General features: G+C 47.7%; 4 protein-coding genes across 4 annotated transcripts in view; 2 read left to right on the top strand and 2 right to left on the bottom strand.

The window, feature by feature from the left end:
* Positions 1-6,993: 6,993 nt before the first annotated feature.
* Pmar_PMAR021603 (Rab5, putative) lies at positions 6,994-7,865 on the top strand (the record flags this gene model as incomplete). Its single annotated transcript, XM_002775067.1, has 7 exons — positions 6,994-7,049; positions 7,101-7,140; positions 7,181-7,298; positions 7,405-7,513; positions 7,560-7,640; positions 7,686-7,759; positions 7,813-7,865. 7 exons carry the CDS (start codon positions 6,994-6,996, stop codon positions 7,863-7,865), a joined length of 531 nt encoding a protein of 176 aa, XP_002775113.1.
* A 2,848-nt stretch (positions 7,866-10,713) lies between these two features.
* On the bottom strand, positions 10,714-11,434 carry Pmar_PMAR021602 (ADP ribosylation factor 1, putative; the record flags this gene model as incomplete). Its single annotated transcript, XM_002775066.1, has 5 exons — positions 10,714-10,875; positions 10,918-11,006; positions 11,054-11,178; positions 11,224-11,308; positions 11,350-11,434. 5 exons carry the CDS (start codon positions 11,432-11,434, stop codon positions 10,714-10,716), a joined length of 546 nt encoding a protein of 181 aa, XP_002775112.1.
* Positions 11,435-11,547: 113 nt separating this feature from the next.
* Positions 11,548-15,969, bottom strand: Pmar_PMAR021601 (hypothetical protein; the record flags this gene model as incomplete). The annotated part of the gene is made up of 25 exons (XM_002775065.1): positions 11,548-11,647; positions 11,696-11,807; positions 11,859-11,953; positions 12,036-12,144; positions 12,198-12,281; positions 12,328-12,498; positions 12,541-12,646; positions 12,691-12,826; positions 12,869-12,979; positions 13,020-13,185; positions 13,275-13,490; positions 13,758-13,890; positions 13,945-14,105; positions 14,338-14,445; positions 14,489-14,569; positions 14,611-14,739; positions 14,785-14,867; positions 14,896-14,958; positions 15,090-15,166; positions 15,238-15,301; positions 15,348-15,411; positions 15,464-15,537; positions 15,582-15,644; positions 15,692-15,776; positions 15,875-15,969. 25 exons carry the CDS (start codon positions 15,967-15,969, stop codon positions 11,600-11,602), a joined length of 2,634 nt encoding a protein of 877 aa, XP_002775111.1. The 3' UTR covers positions 11,548-11,599.
* A 1,738-nt stretch (positions 15,970-17,707) lies between these two features.
* Pmar_PMAR021600 (hypothetical protein) overlaps positions 17,708-18,372 on the top strand; it is a gene marked incomplete at both ends in the record, with an annotated part of 1,905 nt that continues 1,240 nt past the window's right edge. The window contains 5 exons of the mRNA XM_002775064.1: positions 17,708-17,800; positions 17,849-17,917; positions 17,962-18,102; positions 18,148-18,290; positions 18,323-18,361. Of these exons, the coding sequence (XP_002775110.1) occupies positions 17,708-17,800; positions 17,849-17,917; positions 17,962-18,102; positions 18,148-18,290; positions 18,323-18,361 (485 nt within the window). The remainder of the gene's footprint in view (positions 17,801-17,848; positions 17,918-17,961; positions 18,103-18,147; positions 18,291-18,322; positions 18,362-18,372) is intronic.

Genomic DNA, 18,372 nt, shown 5'->3' with positions numbered 1-18,372 from the left:
AGACGCCGAGGTGGCCCTGAATCGATCCGACAGTACGGAGTCGAAGAGAATTTACAGAAAGACGAAATCTTGAATTAATATTAAGTTTATTCTGAAGAAGCACGAGCATACTAGACCTGATCAAGAACGAGAAGATATCACCAGTCATATCGACTAGCAGCTCAAGATGTTCAACCTTACCTGACTAAATGTTCTACCTCTCCCAACGAAGGCGCGAGTCTGCTCCGAACCGAAGGCTGCTTGACCTCACGACAATAGTCGAAAAGACTTTGAGGGATATTCTAAACACTACTCCTAATTGTTTCCAGATAATTTTCCGTCGGAGTTCGAATTCCTTTACTGCTTACATCGAGCTCGCTCGCTGTAAGCAGCCTTGGGCCAACAACCTTGCCACAGGAGGGCAATACTTCAATTTTGTGGCGGGCGAAGAATTTCATGCGCACAGTTGAATTTCCTTGCGCATGCGTGCTGCGCCGTTTTCCCTCGGTGCTGTCTCCTTGTCCGGCTTCCACACTTCACATAGAATGATCTTCCCCTCATGCCGGGCTTCTGCTTGTCGGTTACTCGCTTCTTCAGGCGCTGGAGGTAGCCCACCAGAATTGAGAACTCTTCAGACTTGCGGCATAGGCTCGCAAAATATTGTTCGGCAATTGCACGTGCACGATCCTTGAAGATACACAATGCCAGCCACGATCCTTCGCGCTGGCCCTCTCTATCCCCCAGTTTTTGGATGAGAGCGAGCAGCTTCTGTCAACTGCGTTAGCACTCATAGCGTCCGGCGGTCCGCATCTCGGCACGTACGTTGCCCCCTACACGAGCTCGCTTTGACGAACTCTCAACTCGAGTGTTCTAGCTCCGACGAGCATGGCATCCCATTCCAACACTTGAGCCAGCTTTTCCAAGTACTCAGCACGTGCGCTTTGTCCCCAAACGGCATCCATCAACCCGTGACGCGATTGTCGATTCGACAATGTCCAACCCCTCCTTATCGAGGATTCGCCAGCTTGGCAAGCCGGGCTTGGTTAGCCACGGAGCGGCTCCAGGAATAGAAAATCGACTCGGTAGTGAGTTTGACCGTCAAACTTTGACACCGCCACTGCGCGCCATTCCCCAGTCGGACTACTCATACTCCTAGCCGTCGTCCAGTCTGTTTTCATGCTATCAGGGATCCGCACGGCGACGAAGTCTCATCGCCGATAGCTATGCATTAACGAATTATCGCGCACGTTGAAAATTGGCACATAGAAAAATGATTGATATTTCGGCAGCAGCTGTCGATTAGCATGGAGCCCCAGCAGCTTCCATATCCAGAACAAGCCGGCACCGCCTTCATAGCTCTCACCAGTGATATTGGAATATCAGCCCGAACAGGACTAGATTTGGGGTTCCAATGGATGCAGTCGTCAGCAACAAAAGGTTGCCAGTAATGGTAGTGTGTGTAGCCAAATCAAAATTGGCCCCTTTCACGCACCGACGGCGTGGGTCACGCCACGTGGCACCGTCGCCAAGGAGGGGCCTAGCGTTAGCGAACCTTCCACTATATCATGACCAATCGCGACTCTGTCCCCACCCACGTCGAATTGTCCGCGTAAGGCGCAGGCATTGTGCCGTGCGATGGAAGTTCCATCATGACTGTTCCACCATGGATCAGTCGAAGACCTCTGCGGAAAGGCTATCACACTGTGATGGTCACAGTACGAGCGTAGCGTGTCATTTGGACGTGCGAACACCCTAGTGCGCCGATACAGACGCTCCTTCTGTCAAGACCATCTGGAATGCCCGCCGCAAGTGGTCCTACACCCGTATCCCCAAAGCGAATAGTCCAAGCGTTTGAAACTCTCGGAATCAGTGAGCTCAGATAGGTAAAAGAGCCCCCCAGTGGGGGGGGACGCTAGGGTCCAGCTGTGTTCGACTGCTGAAATGTGGGAGCCCCCACGTTCCAGCAGTCGCCCAGGTTGCAGAAGCGATGGAAGACACTGCATACCGAAGGTCCTTCGGTGTCTGTCTTCAGCTTTCCTTCGGCGAAGGTAACCTCAAGACAGACCATCAGGATCTGAGACCGATCATCTCATCTGTATGGGAGTCTTACAATCAGGGCCCTGATTATTTTTTCCTGACTGACCTCCCTTGGGTATACTGTACCGTTCTCAGATCTCGTTGAGCGAGGCAGTGCCTCGCTCTTATAAATTGCGCTCCGCCGCTTCTCCGAGAAAGCCAAGTTACGGTCACTCAAATAGTGTAATGTCTTCCACCAACTCCTATCATTCTCACTCACTACTCGACATTCAGTGAACAGCGGAGACAATCATTAACGTGCCACGATACAGTCAACTTGCAGAGGTATCAGTATCACAATCATCAGCACTACTACTACTGCTGCTACTGTTGAATTGTGTTCGCTTGAGAAAAGCACTAAGACTGTTGCTAACAGTATTATGGACACTCCGTGTGGTGACAGGAGATGTAACAGTCGACGCTCCATGGATGCTCGCACTCAGTGCAGCTTCGCCTCTCTCCGGGACCTGGGGATATTGAAATTGGAAACTATTTTGAAAACTAATGTATGATATAGTAGAGGCATGATATAGTAAAGGTGTGATAATGAACAACACGAGAGACACACTCGGAAGTAACCTCCAAGCACACGTGCTCCCCAAAGCACCAGCATGCGCGGTACAGAATCGAGTAAGCGACGATAGCTTATCAGAACAGCACGCTCACGTCGTTAGTTCCCGAAAGTAACGAGGCTAGGCAAACGCACCTGAACTTGTGAGTTTTTCCTCTGATTTTCTGAAGGCTCCTCCTGATCTTCAGCAGTTTCTTCGGACTCACTGAATGGGTAGTTCCATCGAGCGATCACTGACGCATCTCTCACTTTTGTTGTAACATATTCCGCCATACACTGCTAAGAGCAGCCAAGCTCGCCCCCGATGACACAATGGTCACGCCAACACCACAGGCCCACTGAAGAAATATGCGTGAGCCTTGCAAGGTGATGGTATCAACCAACAATTAGTTCGAGATCACCCCTGTTCGCTGATAGTGAATGGTCTCCTCAGCTGAGCTTGGGGGTTTCCTCCCTGATAGTGAGGGAACTCCCAAGCTCACTGAGGAAAGCGAACATATGCTCCAAGACTGAGGCAGCTTATCGAGGTTTTACTGTGCCTCAGGAGTCAAGAGAGTTCAAGTATACTCCAACTGAGTGTGGCTATAAGAATTAGTCAGTATTCAGTCATGACAGCCTTCCCTGGAGTTCTTCTCGAGCATGCAGTAATCCACCAAAGGCAATGATTAAAATCAACAGCATCCATTCCTAGGCTTACCTCGGCCCATTTCCTCACCGATTCATTCACAAGCGCGAAGGTTCCGTCACCCAACTGATGGACTTGCTCATCGAGCTTGAAGTCATCTACAAGATAGCATTTTGCGTTTACAATACCACCGTTGCTGGCAAATTTGGCGCACCACCAGTAGTTTTACGTTAGTGAAGCTAGTGTTCGTCATGTTTTCATCCAAGCTTACGAGGCTCAGTCATGGGAGGATTCCGAGAATGATGCAACGATGAACACGTTTCAACCAAAGTGGTGACGTTGCTCGATTGGGAAGTAATCAATTGCTCGTTTCTTGAAGACGTGATGGACCAGAATGAACTACTTCTAAGCGAACCCTAATTTAATTAGATTCGCCTAGAGATAGTTACCAATCAGGATAATTAGTCCGTTGTGTTCGGAAAATATATTTCGACGCATAATGTGGTTACAGATTCACCGTGATGGTGACACCATCCCGGTCTCAACTGGAGGGATGGTTGATCGATTGCTTACTAGCCACTCTAGTAGCGAATGAAGACGTCTTGTGTGGTATAGGTTGATGGTGCTCACCGTACGGATCAGGACCGGTATCTATGCATACTCACTCAAGCTTCCCTGCGCCACGATATTCCCGTACATTCAAGAGCTTTGTGCGGATTATAATCGTCATGATTGACATTATCCATGGGCGACTCGCCATACAGGATCCTCTCCTTCAGTGCTTTCAGTGCGCAATCAGCGACATCCATCTCTTCGCAAGGATGAGGATTCAGATGCTCACCCAATCCCGGTATATGATGGGCCAAAAACATATTCAATATCGCGCACACGGAAGATTCCACTCTCGATAAAGTGATGAACCAACGCAACGCTCGAAGTGTTAAGTAAGCGATTAATCAGAACTACGAATCGTATAACATGGTTACCATGGTTGAACTCGACTCCTGAGAGATACCTGAACGGATCTCGTGCGCTGCGTAATTCTTGTGCACGCATACGCAAAAGATATTCCGACTGGAAACAGGGCGAGAATAACAGTTTCGGATTCGCTCAGTGATTCCGAATTGCCAATGGAACTGTAGGCAAGTTAGACTCATATGATGTTTTTCTGTACTCTTCGGTGGAGCTGGTATTTTCAAACTCGAACCGATGCAACCAGGATTCATCGTTGGTAACAGATAACAGATTTTCTTCGGATTGAAATTTCGACAGAATCTCCTACTCCGATAATCGCATCACAAAAACCTATTTTCTACTGCAACCATTGGTGATCAGGAGTGGCTCACGATCGAGGAAAATAGAGATCAGCAAGCTCTGGTGAAGTGGCCGGGGAAAATGGTGTGAACAGAAGCACTCTCGAATAGCAATCGAAAAAATAAAAATAATATTCTGATGAGCCAAAGTACGCACGCGAATACCAGCAGCCACACGCAGCACTGGCGCGTTGCTGTATAAAAACTGACCTGGCTATGATTTTGTACGGGATGTTTCAAACCAAGGACAGACGTTTTTTGGATCATCATTTTTCTCTCTAGGACTGATTTCTCAGGTTACCTCGGAACTTTTGCCCAGAATCGATTCTCAGGTAGCTGGACCATTCGGTAGGACGGTAGCTCTGAAAATAGTGAATCCTGGAAATAGTCGATCGGAATATATCGCCCAAACGGACTGGAAATAGTGAAGATACGAGAGCGCGGCATACGCGCGCGGTTACAAGGAGCACCGCAGACTTCCCGCTCCGACAGTTAGACTCTGACTGTTAGATGCTTTTGGGAACGACGTTCCTCCGAAGTTCCTGAATTTGAAATTGCTTTCACTTAAGTTTTAAAACTGACGTTTCTAGATGATTGTATCTAAATTGGAGTTGCTAAACGAGAAGTTCTCGTCGATAACCTTTAGTTTCATTTCGCCAACCTCTTCAAGTAGAAGTTACTATTCTCCAAATAGACGTTGAAGAGATGTAGTCACAATTTGGGAAGAAAATCCCTGTCTGATGAAATTTTATATTTTCGCACTTTTTCAGAATGAGGTGGTTAAAAGGATGATAGTGGTCGAAATGAGAAAGGGAAGAAAATAGCTTGCACATGTGAAATGATTATGATGAGTATTTCCATTTTTTGGGAATCAGTAATGAGAAGAGATTTTATTTCTATACTTATCGTGTTATATCGATGAAGTCAGTAGGAATTTCCTACTAACAAATAATTTCATCACCATTCCTAAAAGGAATGGTGATGAAATTATTTGTCATGCTGACTTTGTTTTGCACTTGTGTATTTTAACGTTTTATTGTCGTATTAAATCTACCTTGCGATCAACGTATTACAATGTGTTACCTCACCATTGATCTCCTTCATTGGATTTGAATAGTTTGATGTTTTGGTATAGATGGTTCTTATTACTATTAGTAATTTACTAATAAGCTAATAGTTATTAGTAACTATCGTTACTATACCAAGTATTGTAAACTGTTACCCTTTAACCAACCTGCTTGATGGAAGCGTCAAAAGGCGGCGCTAGTTAAAGGGTTGGTTCGTGGCAGCCAAGCGCGGCACTTGAAGTGCCCATACCGATGTTGACATTCGATGCTGGCTCTTCCTAATAGGAAGCTGCTATCATTGAGACGCAGAAGTCTTAAAGTATCGGATTATTCACCCACCAGTAGAGAACGTGCACTGGGTTTAGACCGTCATGAGACAGTTTAGTTTTACCCCACTGACAGAGTAGACACTGCGACAGTAGTCAAACTCCGAGTTGGTACGAGAGGGACAATTCGTCCAGATACTTGGTTGATGCCGTTGTCTGAAAACACAGTAGGGCAGAATTACCATCTACTGGATCACGGCGGAACGTCTGTAAGCCTCAACCCATGCTGGATAAGCAGTGTTGTACACCGTGCTCAATGCTGAGAGAAAAATGCTGGCTTCGGCCTGACCGAAATTCAAGCTGCTATAACTCTAGCTGCATTGACTATGGTCAGAGTGTATGGTGACCAAACAGTTGCAAGTATTCGGCTCGATAAATCCTTCGAAGATGACTCAACTGCAAGGGTATCGTAAGTACTGGCTTAGTCTTACAATCCACTGAGATTCATCTCGTATGCGCCGATTTGTCTTCCCCTATTCTATTCCCATCATCGGACTCGAATTCGGACGGCGTATTACTCCACACTCGAGAGCTTTCGAAAGCTCTCATGCTGGGCACGTCAGAGTTGGATTGCCCTATAGTGTCCTGAGGCATGGACGAAGTTGGATGAAGGGCCTTCATTAAAGGATCATGTCTCATGCGTTGAAAAGTCCAGGCTTATCATAATGTGCGTGCGCGCTGTTGGAGCTAACTAGGTTTGTTGTCGACTTTATATTCCGCCCCCTCCTCTGCTTCAAGAAGAAGCCCTCTTCTTGAGCCCTGGGTTCACAGACGAGCTACTCGTTCATATTGACTGATGGTCAGGACGATCCAATGCCGACTCGTATCTGTTCACTTCCTTTTTTTATATCATGCTGTTCATCCCGATTTGATATGAGCCTAGTTTCCTGTACTGGCCCGCCAATTGCAATTATTCCCACTCATGATCCAGCGATTATGAAACTGAGTGATTTTTCGCACTTCTATTATTATGTGTAAACGTACGAAGTAGTTGAGTAATCACAGTCCTCAATAACAATCACGTTAGCGTCTTGGTATGACCATCATTACTTCTCCGAGTAGAAAACAGGGCTATAAGCTGGTCTTACTAGGGTGAGTACACAGCTTCGACAATCAAATCTCGATGAACCCTTCGTCCTTTAGCGATGCCTCTGTCGGGAAGACTTCCCTCGTGCAAAGATTTGTAAGGAAAGCAGTGCCATCGAAAGAAGTGCCAAGAACAGGTCCACAACTCTTTCGAGGATACCGTCCAAACAACCATCGGTGCCGCCTTCTCCACGCAGGATCTCCTCGTGCCAGGATCGAATAGATCCATCAAGTTTGAAATATGGGATACTGCTGGTGAGCACCACTTCTCTTTGAGCTCGGCGATTCCTTTATATCATATAGTTTCTGATAATAACTCATCCCGATAACTGCTCAATCACACGGTTGCTCTTATCGACAGGCCAGGAAAGGTTCCGGTCCTTGGCACCGATGTACTACCGCAACGCATCGTGCGCTATAGTAGTGTACGACCAGACGTCAATGGCTAGCTTCGTGAGGGCTCAAGACTGGTACCTCAAGACCGCCCTGTCGACATTCACAGTTCGTTCCTTTCAGGGTGAAGCAGCTTTCGATGGTCAACAACCCAGACATTGTCGTAGCGTTGGCGGCTAATAAAATGGATGTCGCTGACCGAGAGTTTGAATGGTCTTGATAACGTCGGGTTTTATGTATTGTTCTCAGAGTCCCTCTCGCGACTGCTCGAGAGTACGCCATGACCCACGGCCTAGTATTCTGTGAGACTAGTGCTAAAACTGGTGAGTTTGGTATTGTCTAGTACTGCTGATGTTTGCGAGGTGTGGTAGGTCAGAACGTCGTGGCACTGTTCGAGGCGATTGCTCAGAAGTTGCCGTTACGGTCTAACCCTGTCGGGCCACACCACTCCGATCACTCTTGGAATGGGGAACACTCTACTCATGCTGCTACTACTACACGAGGATGCTGTCGCTACGGCTGAAGTGTTCATGCGTATCGTGAGTGTAGCAAGGATTGTGTTGTGTTGATCGAGTAACAGTAGTTCATACTCACTTTCATACTAACACGGACGGGTGCAAGTACTAATAATAACAAGACTATATTTCACCAATCTGTTAGCTGTTCAACTCGATAAGACTATTTGACCGCGAGACTTGATAACACAACACGAGATGGTCAACCAAATTGTGCCATTGTGGACAACCGTGGGCTCTCTAGGAGCTTATCGATATCCAGGCCATTGCTCCATGCTATCAATGGGTCGTTGAATTCATCCGCTTCATCTTGTTTTATAACTGGACATGGGCTCGAAGGAGCTTCAGAACACCGACTGGTCGTGGCTGTTTCTCTTTCATCTCGAGTCTGCCAATAAACTCTCCTAAAATGCTCAAGATGAATTCGGCGCTTCTCGGTCGTCGGTAGCTGTGGTCGTGATTTGATATTGCGGTGGAGCCTAGGAGAAAGCCGTCGACAGACCGACTCAGGATGGACTCTACCTGGTTTTGGAGACGAGCTTTGGTAAAGATGAATGCTCGGCGGGCGAATGTATACCTGCGGGAGATGGAAAGCCAATGAGGAGCATCGCAATAGCATACTTGGTGATAAAGTGACAGAACGGGGCTTCTCAGCAGGACAGCCGAGTAATCGATCGTAACGTATCGAGAAATCGTTGGATACTCTCCTTCGGTTGGAGTTGAGGGCACCAGTCGATCGAGGCCCGCCCACAAGGGTGGAGTTCAGAAGAGGCAGAACGGTCCCTGCAGGCACAGATGGCGACCCATAGGATTGTGAAGAGGTTACTGGAGCCTTCCGTACTAGCATGCTGCTCTTCTGTTAGTCGATTGTGTGTCTGTTGTCTGGTGTTGGCTCGCTGGATGGATCGATGCCGAGCCAAGAGGCGTGCCAACTCTAGCTCTTGCCATGGCCCGATGTACATAGTATGGAAGCAACTACACAGTAGATACCTCAACGTTGTCCTGATTCACACGGGTTTATCGAAGGCATCAATACTGACAGCATCCTTTCAGAAGAAATTCTCTCGTAACTGCTACGGCTCGTATGGATTGAGGAAATCAAGAGCTGGAGATATCAGTAAGCGACTAAACAGCAGAGGATGCACTAACACTGGTTAGGGGTTGGTGAGTCTGAGAGAAATAGCCGCCTGACGGACCTCATCACCCTATGAGATTACGACTTCTGCCGAACAGACTGGATCGACCCTTCCACTGAAGGATTGTATAGATCCTCTGCAACCTTTTGTTGTAGAGTCGCCCTTTCGAAACACATTCCTGTTAATTCACATACTTCACGACTGCTTCTCTCTGAAGACCTCGCAGGCCTGGTATCGAATCTGCAGATCATCCAGCGAACGGGCACTCCGCTACGCTTCCAAGCCATTGTCTCCGAATCGGAAACACATAACAGCCATAGCGCATCGGCTCTGTAGGAATATGTTGTCAGATGTTCACTCGTGTCGTCGGTGTGCAGCTCCAACAAGTCAATGACAAAATCCAAAAGCTGACGAGGCTTTCCGTCAAACAGTAATCGTGTGAACCTGGTCTTAGCGTGGTCCGGCCGAGACAGGAGGGGATTTCGGGTGGAATAACATCGAATAACAGCATTGCAGTCCATGAGGGATCCTTCCTTAGCAAGTCACTGCCTCGATTTTGAAGGTCTCTAGTCCGATATGGGAGATGATCCCAACAAGCTCCCTTTCACATACCATTTATTAGCCACAATCCGAACCTTAGTCGTATCCTGAAGAACACTTCTACTAAGAACCAGGTTAAGCCTTCGAAGCTAGCCGATCGATCATCATCGTTAATGATGATGATGATTCATCATCACTCCAGTATGTCTGAGGATAGTAGTATGAAAAGGATATGCAGCTTAAAGAGGTAGACTATCAGACTCTGATTATTGATCAGAGCTCTCAGTCCGACGACTCACTGAGCTGATTCATTCTCAATAGCACCCCTTCACTTGATCTACATTACTACCACTGTTTTGACCGTCATTTTTCGAACTTCGTCATTTTATTTTTCGCTCGCCATTTTCCAGACTTCCCCACTTCATGATGGTGATGGTGGGCGAATGGTAGCCATCCTCGGGCAGGATTTGTATCTTTCTCCACGGTCAATGTGTTGGTAACTATTTGACATAGTCAGTGCGGACTGGGAAGGACAGCACTTTCCGTGGTGAGGGGTCGTCACACAGTAACCTCACGAGGACGTTCGCTGTATGTTTAGATGTTCCCCTTCCAGTAGAGGATAAGTGTTCCCTTACTCGTGCAACTTTCCAGAAATATATGATGCATCATGAGATAACAGAACGGGCCGCTAATTAGGGATAGATTCAGCCTATTTTGTATCTTGCATGCTCAACATCTAGATTTTTCATCAGGTCAAGTACGTTGATTTCTCGTGGCGAGTCGGCCAACAGTCCCACACTACCCATGGGGCCGATTGTCTATCATATATGACTTATAACTATCAATGCATAGCCGTTAAACTGTACTCGTGTCAAGGAACAACATCTAAGATGTATAGTGGTTGCCCTCGTAGTGCCATATTTATTAATCTTCTGGTGTATTCGTATTGACCATTCGCGCATCGGTAATTGTGAATACCAATATCACCGATTATCCACCACTGGAGTACAGACTACGTAACTCAACATAGTTCACGACGATATCCCTTGTATAAAAAAGTAATCAGCGACTCGTATCCAAAGAGTCTTATTTCGCATCGGCAAGGGTCTTGCTGAGCCAGTCAAAGCCTTCATAAAGCCCATCGCCAGTGGTAGCACAAGCCGACTGTATGTACCAATTACGATGTTTCAGAGACTGCAGTCCTAACTTCTCTCTCACTTCCGTGATGGTCATGGCGTTGGGCAGATCCTAACAAGAAGCATTGTGGAGTAAAGGGAGGCGTCTGAGTACTTGTTTGTTGGCGAAGACAAGAACACAAGCATCTCTTAGCTCCTCCTCGTTGAGCATGCGATGGAGCTCTTCTTTGGCAGCATCCATCCCTGAAGGCATCGGATGGATGATATATCAATGGTGAGAGTACTCTCACTATCCCTATCGTTGGAATCAACGACGAAGACGACAGCTTGAGCATTCTTATAATAGAGTGTCCACGATGGACCGAACTTATCTTGTCCACAGGCATCCCAAACCGTGAAACTTATGTTTTTATATCTAAGTATGAGCAATGTAGGATTTCATACAAATGGGTCTTCTTACTCAACCGTCTCGACATTGAAGCCAATAGTCGGTGTTGTTGTGACCACCTGGCCAAGTTTCAGCTTAGAAAGAATGGTAGTTTTGCCTGATGATAAGGTATGCGGCCATAGTAGGAGAGTGAGTTACCGGCACCATCCAGGCCGACCATGAGGATGCGCATCTCCTCTTTACCCACGAGTTTCTGAAACAACGAACTCAAGGACATACCCATGTTGTGATAGCAGCAACTATGAAAACAACTACAAGTTCCGGAAGGAGTGGTATGGAGCCATTAAGCTGCACTGAGCTCAACGCAATGAGGATAATCAGAAACATGTTTGAATTTACGGAAACTGATACGGTGAAGCTCATGGCTTCGACGTTGGCTAGTCTCGTTTTAAATGTTGCTTCGAGTGAGAATCTCTTCGACTGTATGAGGAGGGATCTGCAAAGACTTACTCACCCATAATGATGGATATTGGAATGGAAATACCTTAGCAACTTGTTCGATCTCGTCGGGATTGTCATCGCCATACAAGTAGCCGTTGTCGCTCTCTCGACGTTCAGTTTCCCTCCGAACTGCTTGCGGTAGAATTGTTGCACATCTGAATGAAGATGATCGTTTGGATGATGATCCCAATGGAAATAAGAGTGACCTAAGGAGTTGCTCTGGGCTCATCCGCGGGACGAGTCCTTCGAACTGTTGTAGCAGCTTGGGATGGAGTATTGATGAGTCGAAGGTATCGCATACCTGACAAAAATCCCCTAGCTAAAATTTGACCCAAGGACCTTCAGAATGAAGATTAAACAACATAACTACTACACCATGATACCTGTGCCACAAGCTCTTCTCGATCGATCGGCTCCTCCTGCCATAGCAAGCTGCCACTATATTCACTTCGAGCTCCTGGATGGGTTCGTCCTTCCTCCCACGAGACCACCCTTTGAGCAGATCCGTTGGATATCGACGATAGTCGAGCTTTACGTGTGCTCACCTCTTCTGCGACAATCTGCTGCTGAGCTGCTTCAGACATCCGTTCACTATACCGTTAAATTGTGTACCCAAGCCGTGGTAGACCCTACACACCAACTTCCCACCGCAGCACCCAGGTTCGATCCCGGCACCTCGCAAGTATAACACATTGGTCCTCTCTAAATCTATCCATCTCCTTCTCCAACAGCGGTGCCAACGATGCCAAGAAGTCACCACGACCGGCCAATATTCGATTTTCCATGACTTCCCTCAAACCATGTGGTATGAGCTGTCTTTGACTCAGCCGGACCACATCGGCCAACCTGTTGACGAGATGGAGTCGGCAGTATCTCCCCGAGCAGCACCTATTCTGCTGGTCTATAGGGAAATTGTATCTCCATCCTAACACTCGGACTGCTCGTAAGGGGTCATCAATGCTGTTCGTGATGACCTTAGCCAAGACTTCAGGGACTGTTCGGAACACCATGAATGTCCAACGATGGGGACGAGCACACCTTCCTGCCCAACAGCCATCAAACACTCTATTAAATCGATCAGGTGATCGATTTCGAGAGTTATCTTCCGCGAAGATACTCTTCTTGTAGGCATACCAAATTCATCCAACTCATTGCCATGATCCTCCCTTTGGACCTTACAATACGTCATATAAGGCGGGCGTAATATCCCGACTACAGTGAGCTCGACAGTATCTCCTCCTCTCAATGCCGTAGCATCCTTCACTGATGCCCTCACACAATCGGCCAACTCAGTCGCTATCATCACATTCCCCTCCAGCCCGTGAACCTACAACCCAGCTCATTAGAGAAGCTCAGCACAGCCTTACAGCTCTCGCAAGACGACCTATTCGGTGCACTTCCAACGCGATATCAGACGCCAAGATGATTCTGGCCATCTCGATCGCCGTAACAGCACGAGAGAATCTCCTGTATGCATCGACTGCTGCTATATAATCATCCACACAATCCTTCAACACCTCCCGATGGGAATACCTGAGCCGACGACTCAAACTCCGCCGCGACAACTGGACGAAGCCTCCGTTGAGGGAATCCAATAACTAGCAATATTGGGTATTCCTTACAATGTATGAGCACAGCAGTCGAGCAAGTCATTTGGAGTGGCACCATTGAGCTTTGCCTTGGAGAAGGCCGTAAGGATCTTCGCTGCCATCTGAACAGCTCGCTCAGGTGAAGTAGACTGCCTGCTCTTCTCGGATCCAACAAGAGGATATCGAATATCCTCCATTTCCTGTACGAAGGCTAATGCCAACATATTGTAAGTACCTGTATGGTCGTATCTGAGAGCAGCTCTGGATGCTGCTGTCTACTAGTACTACTTTCCAATGTAATACGATGAATAGAGTACGAGTATTGACCAGTCAATGATACATATATCAAATACTACGCGAAGGGAATTCCTGCGCATTGCAAAATGCTTGCACTAAATACTGTGGTAAGTATCGCTCAACCGTGAGTCAATATGACTGCATACAGTACATTGCTGGAAGTTACCATTGATACCGCCATGAATAACAGATCTCCAATCCGAAGGGTTATATACTCACTCAAGCTTTTGATACGCCTCAGCACACTCTGAGCAGGTGAGTAACGTGAGTTGTGGGAACCTCTCCAACAGCTCTGAGCTCATCTTCCTCAACAACCCAGGATGGGCTTTACACTCCGCCGAAGCCAACGCGCCTAGGCATGGCATATTCAGAGGCGATCCATAGGTGTTGGCGGCGGCGGCCTCACCCAACAACCTCCGAATCTGCTTTACAGAGAAGCAATGACTGATGTACTCCGCACGCCGACAAAGGGCGTCCCAAAATGCTGGGTCCAAGTGGTACTTCCCAGGGGTTGAACAAGCTACCTCAATGAGGTCTCCTGGAGGAAGGTTTACTATCGGTATCCACCTGAAGGAAACTCAACAGAGGAGTATATACCCACACTACCGTCAGAAACACGGTAATGTGAGCAGTGTAACCGAACCCATGATGAACTCGTGAACACATAGATAGGGCAAGTTGTAAGAAGTAGGATTTTATAGCAACCATATTCTATCAAATACTGTACACTGGTGCCCAAATAATATGCACCATGCAAGGACTTTACTCGTTCCTGCCCACCGACTCCCTACAAGCTCACCTCTTGAGGCCAGAGTCCTTCTTGATGAGCACAGCCTTCCGAAGATGTGCATTAGGTAGTACACCATAGGGCACAGTAGGGTCTTCAGGTAGGTGCTCCCCTCGCCATCTAACCTCAATATCATACACATAGCATCACTATTATATATTACTTCCCCTCATAGTCCCAACCATTCTCCATCCATGGTGTGACCTCCTTTCCCATCCAGGCCTTCCGTCGTTGTTCCCGCGCCCTACTACAACAACGTACCCCAACCCCTACACTCAACAACACCTCTTCTGTTGCTTCCCATCATGCTGTTTAGATGCGACCCTCTCATCGAACAAGTCCAAGCTTCCTGTTACCGCGACAGCATCCTTATGCACAACATCAGCCAACGGCAAAGTGACTCGCCGAGACCATCTGGTACACTGCCGAGGAAGGTATAAGTCACCCAGCCTGCCTTACTCAACTTCCTTCCTTTGGGCCTCTGGCTTGATACTCATCCTTCTAACAGAGCCACTAAGCTGCTTGGAAGCATTCCTACATACCTTACGAAGGGGTATTGACATGAACTACGGCCTTCACAACAACAGTGATGATGAGCTCAATGTACACAACAATCAAGTTGTTGTAGATACTCTAATACATATACTTCCCCTCAAGGGTGTAACACTGTTCTCATATGCTATTAATTCCGACGCTTTATGATCTGCCAAGTAGCAAGCACCTGTCAACGACTACACAATAGCGTATCAGACCCTCCTCTCTACCTCCTCAATAGCATCTGTATCAAAGTCATCCCGCCCGCCGAACTCATCGAAACCAATCACCGAGTGCTCTGTCTTACCTACTGAGCATACGCAATACCAACTCCACTACGAAGGTAGGCGATGGGAAGGGGAGTGATCGCTATCCCACCGTCTTTGACCAGCATGATAGTCGGCAGCATCATAATCCTAAATCGATCACATAGGAAGGGCGACTGAGATGGTTGAGGCTTCGAATTGGTGCTACTCCGAAGCCCTCACTTTTTCCGCATTGATTTTGACGAATCGAGTGCCGATGTACTTCTCTGCTAGAACAGACAAGTGCCTGCGAAAACAGCAGAATGACACGACTGGGGATCGAACCTGGGATCTCCTACTTGTCTACTATCTGACATCGCCATGTTGTAGGTCTATAAAAATGGCAAACCATGAGCTTTGAATCCTTGGCAGCCTGGCATCACTCCAGTGACTCCGAACGAACCTCAAGATACTCACTTCGAAGAATTCTCTTTCAGAATGCAACTCCTTGTATTCACCATGTCCCTTGGAACGAAGCTCCTATGGGAAAGGGGATTGCTCGGTAAAAGGATGACAACTAGACTCACTAGACTGGCCTTATAATCCTCCTTCATCTCTTCTAACCTCTTACGTCTGATCTCCTCGATGTCATCCTCTTTCATATTGTCTAATCTGAGATGATACCGCACTGAGAGATGTCTCAATGCGAAGAATCGTCATGTAACCCAACTGGACCTATTCCGAATCATGCGCGGGTGAACCTAAGATACTTCTCGATTTCCTTATCGAGCTGCTCCTCTTTCTCCTTCATCGCTGTTATCAAGGTATCAGCGAGCATATCCCCCACAGTGCGTCGGTCGGCCATACTTTCTTGATCTATCAGACACAACTGGAAACCCACTACCCATCCAGCGACCACCTCTCAATAACGGTACACTCATGCTGGGGGCACTCCTCAGGATTCAAACCAGGCAATTGAATGACTCAACACAATAGAAGGAGACCTTTCCTGAAGGAAATTTCACTAAATTTCCCCTATCCGGTATAAAGCGCACGCCCACGGTCATCACTGGGGTTGTAGCGAACGTTGCCCGAATTTCCATCAGTGAGACGCTCGCACTCCGAGCCGTCTCGATGAATGCCTGATAGCGCTTCTAGAGGGGAACTCGCTATAGAGAACTCTCGCAGAAGGCGTTTTCTCTTGTACATGCGTGCAAGGATATCTACCGCACTCCTGCTACTTCCCACTGCCGACTCCTTACAGTCCGTAGGAATTAACCCCAAGGCCCTCACGAGATGGTTCAAGGTAGGCTGTTGAACAGCTGCGTATTGTCATGCGTCGTGTTAGAGGAGTTGGAGAGTCGATGCTGATCCGGACTCTAACGAGTGTATCCTCCTCCCACCCTCCAGTAGGACCTTTGATTCTGAGATCATATTTCGTCTCACTGATGAAGGAGGCGATAGTGGAAGTATCTCCATGCTTCGACTACAGTGTGGCTCTGAAGATTACCCTGGAGATAACAGACCCATGTATAGGATGTAAGTCGACTTTAGGATACTCGGTAAAGTCGAGAATACTTAGCTACCCAGTTATGAGGAGTCTCCGTTCCATACGTGATGATGGAAAAGACTAAGTGTAAAATCTTCAACTTTTCTGATAAAACTTTTCCGTAGCCTATCTTGAATGGCGATCCCTATTGAGTGGGAGCAGTGGAATAGTTGATCGCCTTTCAGCGATCCCATCACAAGAGTCGTTACAACTGATAACGGAAAGCCCTTCGATGACCCTCTGGGGAGAATGACGTGTACTCTTGAAAGCCTAGACTACGAGAATATGTGCGCAGAGGCAGGTGTTCACCTTTTCGAGGTCTTGGGAGGGAAATATGTCCCTTCATCGAATGCGTATGATATCCTACTTGATAGACTTTGTAGTCATTATAATCCTCAACTGTGAACCGACAACTGCTGTTCTGTTGCATGACTTGTGAACTCCTTCATGTTGTATATCATGGTCTTGTATTGTTAACGTAAATCAGAGGAGGTATAGTCTGGAAGGTACCCTTCGTAGCTCTTGTGCCGCTCGACCTTCCCATAATCTACAGCTCTTTAGAAGTGGCGATGCCTCGTTGGAGAGGTGGAGTCGGTCGATGCAAGTAGCTCTCTCTCCAACAGCCTTGTTCATCATTGCTGTTGAGCTACGCTAGAATGGCAGTAACCACAGGTAGCGCCTGGATGTCTTGATACCCCTTCGTGGAGTAGCTGTTATGCATTTGTCGTGGATGGGATATCCTATAACTCCAAGGGTACCCCAATCTGGCCCCCTCCCGCACACAGCATCGATCAACGAGAAATGCATCCTAGTTTCGCATCCCAGGACAACTAAACCAACTCAACCACAACGCCGGTGAGGCACGGAGATGAAGAAAAGACGATAAACGACATCAGACCCTCTAAATCGATCAGGATGGCGCGCGCTTTTGCCATGCGCAGTGCGACCTTCGGTCCGAAGGCTTCGGATGGTACTTGACTTGTCATCATTGCTCGCATCCCACAGTGTATCCTTTCATTCCTATTTCCCTCCACCTTTTGGTTGAGTGATCCCAATGCTCTCAGCTATGATGGCTACTCTTGCTGAGTACTTCGACTCTCCCATAGTATTACAGACCACCTCTCAAGGTACCACTCTAGTATTCCAGGTGGGACTCTATTACAACAGAGATTGTTGTATAAGCTTCACCATTCAGGTATCTAGTGCAGTCACTTGGCTGCTCAGGATCCTCATCCCTATCATCGTCACAGCTCTCTATCTAAAGGTAGAGACCAGTACTAGTCCAGTCACTGTCAGGCCTTGTGTTAGCTCACCCAAAACCGAAGACCTCCAGAGGACAGTACTGGAGGGGTGCATGCACTCTCATCATCGGGCGAGGATGATTTCCTCCATATCACGACAGTGAGCCCAGCCCAACCTAGGCCCTTCGGTAGCCCTACGAGGAAGAAGGTACCCCTTGAGAGGCTCGGCTTGAGCGTTCATAGCATTGATCAGATTATTCCGCCAACAGCATCGTCGCGGTGCAGTTCCAGGGCGTCCCCGGTGGTCCGAGGTGTCGACCCACGAGGCAGCATGAGTCGTGGTAGAGGTGGTCAGAGGTCGGCCCACGAGCGAACAGTGCAAGTAATGGTGTCCTTGTGAGCTGATGGTAACGAGGTGTCGATCTTAGGACCAACGACCTTGTGGGGGACGTGTCCATGAGGAGGATGTGCTCAGGAG

This window comes from Perkinsus marinus (assembly GCF_000006405.1).
Source record: "Perkinsus marinus ATCC 50983 genomic scaffold scf_1104296956762, whole genome shotgun sequence".
In the NCBI taxonomy this organism is placed as follows: Eukaryota; Perkinsozoa; order Perkinsida; family Perkinsidae; genus Perkinsus; species Perkinsus marinus.
This window is presented reverse-complemented; position numbering and strand designations above follow the sequence as displayed.